Source organism: Zychaea mexicana, assembly GCF_025766255.1.
Source record: "Zychaea mexicana strain RSA 1403 chromosome Unknown BDB00scaffold_140, whole genome shotgun sequence".
NCBI lineage: Eukaryota > Fungi > Mucoromycota > Mucoromycetes > Mucorales > Lichtheimiaceae > Zychaea > Zychaea mexicana.
This window is the reverse complement of record NW_026516803.1, coordinates 97,064-104,894: the sequence shown is the minus strand read 5'-3', so window position 1 is coordinate 104,894 and position 7,831 is coordinate 97,064. Positions and strand designations below refer to the sequence as shown.

The 7,831-nt window shown below is 41.1% G+C and overlaps 2 protein-coding genes across 2 annotated transcripts; one reads left to right on the top strand and one right to left on the bottom strand.

The window, feature by feature from the left end:
* Positions 1 to 98: 98 nt before the first annotated feature.
* On the bottom strand, positions 99 to 964 carry BDB00DRAFT_854108 (uncharacterized protein). The gene is made up of 2 exons (XM_053125667.1): positions 348 to 964; positions 99 to 263 (listed from the first exon to the last, which is right to left on the bottom strand). The coding sequence occupies exon 1, from the start codon at positions 833 to 835 to the stop codon at positions 374 to 376; it is 462 nt and encodes a 153-aa protein (XP_052973692.1). The 5' UTR covers positions 836 to 964; the 3' UTR covers positions 99 to 263; positions 348 to 373.
* A 3,044-nt stretch (positions 965 to 4,008) lies between these two features.
* BDB00DRAFT_854096 (uncharacterized protein) lies at positions 4,009 to 4,736 on the top strand. The gene is made up of 2 exons (XM_053125666.1): positions 4,009 to 4,268; positions 4,347 to 4,736. Exons 1-2 carry the CDS (start codon positions 4,085 to 4,087, stop codon positions 4,433 to 4,435), a joined length of 273 nt encoding a protein of 90 aa, XP_052973691.1. The 5' UTR covers positions 4,009 to 4,084; the 3' UTR covers positions 4,436 to 4,736.
* The last annotated feature ends 3,095 nt before the right edge of the window (positions 4,737 to 7,831 follow it).

Genomic DNA, 7,831 nt, shown 5'->3' with positions numbered 1-7,831 from the left:
TTGCATGATATACGGTATCTGCATACTTGAGCCGCACATACCTTGTGATGTATAAAGGATCCTATCTCTTCATGTCAAGAACGGGACAAGCTCAAGTGAAAAGAGTATCTTCTCCAAAACCAGAAGCATCTTGACACGGATAGACAATGGACGGACAGTGCTACAAACAACCGTATTAACCCATCAAACACAGTCAACCTACCCCTAGTGCAAAACAGCATGACGCCAGTCCGTTGGATCGCGAGCTTGTACAATGGTCTATACTAGTAAAAGTTCAATCATGTTTTTTAGAAACAATTCCGAAGCTGCATCATATACAAAAAGTAATAGTAGCATAACTTACAAACAACAGCTATAGCTGGGAGCGGCAATACTACGACAAAAGAAAAATGTGCTGTTTAGTAACGTATATATAAAGTATAATAGCCACCCTCATTTCTGAAACGTGTATCGAATGTCCAAGTACCTCGTGGGAGCAAAGCAAGAGAGATGCCAGACAGAGTCGACAGTAACGATACAAAAACAAAGAATTTGGACCTAGCATGGTTCGATTGCTGCTAGGAAAATGAAAAGTAAAGCAGCACATCAAATGGAGGGCAGAGACCAAGTCGTTGTAAGAGATGCGTCTCAATCGAGGGGCGGCCAAGGTTGTTGTGCGAGATGCGCAATATTCGAGTGTTGTTCGAGTGTTGTTTAAAAGGTTGCAAGACGCGGCAAAGCTCGATAAAGAAGGAGCGTGTGTAAGACAGTAACGAAGCAAGTCGAGTGTTGTAATGGCAGTGAGTAGTAAGTAAAAGAAAAAGAAGTGGAGGAGAGAAAGAGATGTAGAAGCCATCGTTTCGTAAAAAAAAATTCTCTGGGGAGAGCAGTACCTTCGGAAAAAAGGGGGCTTTGCCAAATACGGTGCTTATCGGTCACCGATGCTATCCCCTTTTCGCCTTGCCTTGTCGTTTTTCCATGTTCCTCCTGCCCTCTCCTTGTCATCGTTCGTTTTTCATCTGAGCTTGTCATCAACGCTTCTTTGCTAGTCCCTTTTTAGATAATTTTGGTCATCGCTCTGGTCATCGCCTCTGGTCATCGTACACGCTTTTGGAAATTTTTGGTCATCGCCTCTAGTCATCGCTGGTCATTGCCCTTCCTTTTTTTGTCTCCGCTGGTCATCGCCTCTGGTCATCGTGTACTGTTTTGGAAATTTTTGGTCATTGCTCTTATCATCGCCTCTCCTATTTTTCCGCACTAGTCATCGCCCCTGGTCATCGTGAATTTCTGATGGTCGCTGGTCACTTTTTGGTCGTGACATAGGCTTACCGCTGCTAAAATGTCCGTACGTTACGGACTATTTGACCAATTGAATGTCATGGATAGACCGGGAGCACTATTTATCCAGCTGTCATCTATTGTAGCCGTTCAATGGCCAGCAGATTCCGCGGTCAAGCCGGATTCATCCATCGCTACTTGAATACAAACTTCAAGGACATTGTTATTATTGAGTCCTCAAAGGCACATTATGGCAGTAAAGCTTTATAGACCGTGAGTATACTACCAGCAAATTCCACTGATTGAATATTCATATATGAACATGCATCAGAACCGCAGATGCCACATTCATTAACGACTTTTTAATCTTATAGCATATGGAGCTGCTTTTATTTTAAAACGACAACAGAATCTCATTTCATAAAGTAGCAGTTTATTACAGTAGCATGCCAATACTATACACTTAAAAAATGCTATTGCTTCCTTACCTCAAGATAACCGCCACTTCCACACCGCTATCGAAGAAAGAAACCAGCTTTGCTATCTTTATATCCGCGGTATCCTTCACTTCCTCACCTGTGTAATAGAAGATACCACCATGCCTGGATCCTTTTAATGATACTCATTTGCTTGAAGTTACTCTTGATCTACAAACACCATACTACCATCGTCGCGTTCGTCCGCGCGTCCTTATGTTTCCATGATACGCAGGTCGTTATGTAGATTACTTGATGGCGAGATATCGTCGTGCAGAACGCTGTCTTTTAACTGATTTTGCTGTATATAGATGATCCAATGTATAATAATGCACGTGTACCGTTGCTGCTGGTGCTCGTAAACCATGTACTTGACAGGGATCCGTTTCAATCGAGGGGCATTCAATGACGTTGAAAGAAAAAGTAATTTTTCGAGTGTTGCTCGAGTGGTGTTCAAAAGGTTGCAAGATTCGGAAAAGCTGGAATCTGATGGAGCGTGTACGAGATGGCATTGAAGCAGTTCGAGTGTTGGAATCGTGGCCAGTAGTAAGCTAGTAATTAAAAAAACAAGCAGAGGAGAAGGAAATGAAATAGCGGAAGAGATGCAGAAGTGTCCTTTTGTAATTAAAATTTCTTTGTGGAGTGCTAAACACGGCACTCACGACCATGGATGCTAACTCCTATTCATATTTCCTTACGTTCCTCCTGCCCTTCCTTTGCTATCGTTCGTTTTTTGTCTGAGCTTCTCATCAACACTTCTTTTACAACAAAATCTTGGTCACCGTCATTTCACTTTCCTCTGCTAAATCGTATCCGATATACGTTAATTATCTCTCAAATACACGTACAAATACATACAGCATCCAAGAAGTATATAAAATAGCCAACAAATAAAACAATCCAAAATAAGCGGTGGTGGAGAAGAAGAAGATAGTCCCATATACATCCAAGCTCATCAATTGGAAACTCTAAACCCGAAACCTTAGTAAACCCGCACCAGGACTTGCGCGTTCGACTAAACCTGCTCGCTCACTGGCGTTCGCTGCCAGGCCCCTAAACCCGTTGCGCTTAATACCCTTCTTTTCAGCCTATTGAGTGTCTTAATGCCCCACAATGTCCTATGTTCATGGGTAACATAGCTGCTGGACATCTGGCCAATGCAGCAGTAAGATCTGTTGGATCGCGTGAACATAAGCATTGCATTTGTGTCTGTATAAGCAAGAAGCCTGTATAAAAATGCTGCTGTTCCTGTTTTTTTTTCACTAGCATCTAAACTCCACAACTACAAGCTCTAACGACGACGTATTCGATACAACTTGTTGCTGATGTTCTCTTTTCAATGATTTCACTCTCAACTGGGGAAATGCAGTGTCTCTTACTCAGGAAATACACAGACCGGTCATTTTTATTCTATAGTATCTCCTTCATTATTATAGCAACAGCGGATATTTCACTCATCAGCTTCCACTAAGTAAAGCTTCATATATGAACATGCATCAGAACCGCAGATACCACATTTACTAATGTATTTTCAAGCTTGAAGCATATGGAGCTGTATTTGCATATCAAACGACAACAGAATCTCAATTCATGAAATACCAATTTATTACAGCATGCTAATATTATATACTCAAAAAATGCTATTGTTTCCTTACCTGAAGATAACCACCACTTCCACACCGCAATAAAAAAAGGAACCAGCTTTGCTATCTTTATATCCTTGGTATCCTTCTCTTCCTCACCTGTGTAATAATGAGATACCGCCATGCCTGGATCCTTGTACTAGTACTCATTTGCTTGAAGCCGCTCTTGCTCTAAAAATAATCTGCACACTCCTTTCACCTCTGTTGCTCGTTGACATGACGTGCTAGAAACACCAAACTGCCATCGTCGCCTTTGTCCGCACGTCTTTATCCAGCCGCTGTAACCAATGGTTATTTATATTATTCGATGGTGAGATATCGTCGTGTGTGAATCGCAACTTTTTAGCTGAATTTGGCGTATATAGATGATCCACTATATAATACACGTGTACCATTGCTGCTCGTGCTCGTGGATAAGAGTTGCTAGTTACACCGGACCCGTATCTTCGCGTTTGTCAGCCGTCCTTATTCTGTCACAGTAAACAGAACGTTAATTGGAGTACTCAATGGTGATATATAGCCGTGTGCGAATAGCTGCTTTTTTTTTGCCAGTTTGCCTAATAAAAAAGAATAGACACTTACGGTCAAAAGAAGAAAGCCGGCCGTTACGGTGCAGACTGCTGTAGGTTTTGCTGTGCTTGTGTTGTTGTCACGCTGAGATACTCGCAGGTCATTCAACTGGCAATTTCATTATTCCAATTAGTTGTAATGGCAGAGATGTTGCGTCCGTTTGTTGTAAAGTTTGTTGCTAGAGTGCTGCTGTTGCTGCTGATGTATGTTGCTGCTCTCGTCGATCGACAATGCTGCGGCAGTTGTTACTACGAAGGAAAACAGAATAAAAAAGTGGTCGAGTCCATCCACAGTAGGAACAAAGAATCCACTGGGACAAAGACTATGTGCTCTTTAGTATCATATACGTAAAATACAATAGCCATTTCAGTGCTGAATTTTGTAGAAAATGTTCAAGTACCTGATGAGGGCCAAGCAAAGAAGAAAACGACGCCGGACAGAGTTGACGTTAGCAACACAGAAATAAAGAGCTTGGTCCTGGGATCATAAGATCATGGCAAAATGAAGGACAGAGACCAGGCCGTTGTCAGAGATGCAATTCATTTGAAAGATGTTCAAAGGTGTTGAAAAAAATAAGTGCGAGATGCGTAATATTCGAGTGTTGAGAATAAAGAAAGCGTATAGGACAAGTGTTGCTCGAGTGGTGACTGAAAGGAACGTGAGATGCGGCAAAGCTGAATTCAATGGAGCGTGTGTGAGTTGGCAATTGAGCAGGTCGAGTGTTGCAATGGCGGCGAGCAGTACGTAAGAAAAAAAACAAGTAGAGGAAAAAGAAGTGAAGGAGCGAAAGAGATGCAGAAGCTGCCTTTCGTAAAAAAAAATTTTTTGTGGAGCGGGCTTTGCCAAACACGGCGCTCATGACCGAAGATGCTATCCCCTTTTCGCCTTACCTTGCCGTTTTCCCATGTACCTTCTGCCTCCCGCTTGCTATCGTTTTTTTTCCATCTGAGCTTGTCATCGATACTTCTTTGCTAATCCCTTTTTAGAAAATTTTGGTCATCGCTGGTCATCACCTCTGGTCAGCGTACACGCTTTTGGAAATTTTTGGTCATCGCCTCTGGTCATCGCCTTCCCTTTTTTACTCCGCTGGTCATCGCCTCTGGTCATCGCCTTCCCTTTTTTACTCCGCTGGTCATCGCCTCTGGTCATCGCCTCCCCCTTTCTGTCACCGCTGGTCATCGCCCCTGGTCATCGCCTCCCCTTTTTTTTTCTCCGCTGGTCATCGCCTCTGGTCATCGCCTCTCCCTTTCGGTCACTACTGGTCATCGCCTTCCCCCCATTCTTGCAAATGCTCCCCCCACCACTGTTCCTTTTGGGAAAAATCTGGTCATTGACCAAATAAAGTTTTGGTCATTGTTTGGTCACTGTCATTTCACTTTTCCCTGCTTAAATGTGTCCGACATAGGTTTATACCTTGCTTATTCACTTTTGGCATAGCTGAAAGTGAGCATGCAACCTCTCCCCAGTGTATTGCTCATATTGGTCAATGTTTCCGTTGTTTTGGTGACCACTATGTATCAAATCCTGCATGTGTCAAGCCAGTAAGGGATGGCTTCTGTAAGAAATGCCTTGTGCCCAATCAGTGGAACCAAACCATCTTCCATGATGGTAACTGGTCAAACTGCAGTGGTACGTATGAGGACCTCTTATACCGTCTCTGCTGGGCAGCCTATCGGCGTAAGCCCCAATTTATCCGCCAAGCTGGCTACAACAAAAACCACCTTACGGCAATCGAAATACAACAAGACTTTGCCTATTGGCTTATAGCTGCTGGCCCCCACACATATCCAAATAATGCCATGCATCTAGGCCATATAATTTTATCACACTTCTTCATCACATAGAACCTTTACCTCTCTTCTCCTCTCTTCTCTCCTCTTTTCGATTTTTTATATATACTATTATTATATCTTCTTCTCTACTCCCCTTTTTATCTTTTATATTAGATCTCTCTTGTCTCTTTTATCTTGTATCCCTTTCTCTCTTTTTGACTCTTATCCCTTTCTATTCTTATATTCTCAAATATATTTTACTTCTCAAATGGATTTATATTTTAAAAAAAAGTTGGGGTAGACCTAGGTCTACTAGGTATACTTAGTTGAGATTACCCTTTGCTCAATATTAAATGGCTTACATCTCTACAACGTATTAATAACGTAGGACTTTTCATCATAATAAATCGTGTTCCTGGACCATTTCTTTATCCAAAAATCAAATAAAAATTGTGAGTATACCTGGGGTATACCTGGGGTATACTGGGCATACTTGGTACGGATTGCCTTTGCTCAATAGTAAATGGCTTATATCTCCACAACCTATTAATCAAGTCGGACTTTTCCACATAATAAATCGTGTTCCCGGACTGTTTTGCTATCTGAATATCAAATAAAATTTTTGAGTAGACCTGGGGTAGACCTGGGTCTACTAGGTCTACTTAGTAGAGGGTACCTTATACTCAATAGTAGATGGCTTATATCTCCACAATGTATTAAGTAAGTAAGCATTTACATCATAATAAATCGTGTTCCTGGACCTTGTCTCTACCCAAATATCAAATAAAAATTTTGAGTAGACCTGGGGTAGACCTGGGTCTACTGGGTCTACTCCACCTACTAAGTAATCGCCGTGGCAATTCTATAGCAATGGCATTAATAATAGATGAGCTATGATCTATAAAAGGAGAGATATTTAAGGATGGATTAACTAAAAAACACCTATATACTTGTGCTTTCTTCGCTTTGCTCGGGTTACTTCGCATCATCCAGGTTTATACTATGCTTCATTCCTATATCTTAATTACTCTACTTATGCTTTCTCTGCTTCGCTCGGGTTGTGGTTTGTACACGGGTTTATGCTATGCTCCATTCCTATATCTTAGTTACTCTACTTGCACTTTCTCAGCTTCGCTCGAGTTGTGCTTCGTACACGGGTTTATGTCATACTTAATTCATTTCTTAACTACTCTACTTGCACTTTCTCAGCTTTTCTCTGGTTTTGCTTCGTACACGGGTTTATGCTATGCTTGATTCCTTTCTTAGCTACTCTACTCATGCTTCTTCGCTTCGCTCAAGTTGCGCTTCATGCATGGGTTTACACTATGCTTTATTCCTATCCTAATCACTCTCCTCATGCTTTCTTCGCTTCGCTCGGTTTGTGCTTCGCACATAGGTTGACACTATGCTTATTCCCTGTCTTAATTACTCTACCAATGCTTTCTTCGCTGGGTGGCGAATAATAGCTTATAGTGGAATATTGTTTATTTTTATGATAAAAGCTGATAAATTAGAAGAAAAATAGAGAGTATATTTTTCTTTCGATATTTTATTGTTGCAAGTGACAGTTTCCTTTCATATTGATCCGAGCGAGCCACCATAGAGGCCTCTGAGAAGCCCTCTTTTGGAAGGAAAATAGAAAATGTATCTTCCATTACTACATTGGGGTATGGTATTCTCTGTTCAGAGCGAAATGAGAGCAACTTATAAGTATGAAAAAAAAATGAGAAAAATAAAATGTGGTTGAATCGCCATAACAATTATATGAGTAGCTAGCTAAGATGTGACTTAATTAGTAGGATTTTTAGTAGGGCACTGTAGGGTGTTTAGTTGACAAGAAACCCCTTTGAGAAAATAATTCTCTACAAAAAGTCATCAGTTACTATGTAAAGTAAAAATCTAGAAATGTGACTGCTAATTTTGAGCCTACCAATGACTGCACAGCATTTGATTTATATAACAGAATTCTTATCATAGCTCTGTAGTACATCTCATTGGCTAGTAATAGCTCTGAGAATAAAGTTTTCTAAAAAAAAGCCTATATACTATGTGACTGCTATTGCCGTTTTAGTATGTTGCTGCCATATATGATAGATACATGTACTGCAATTTA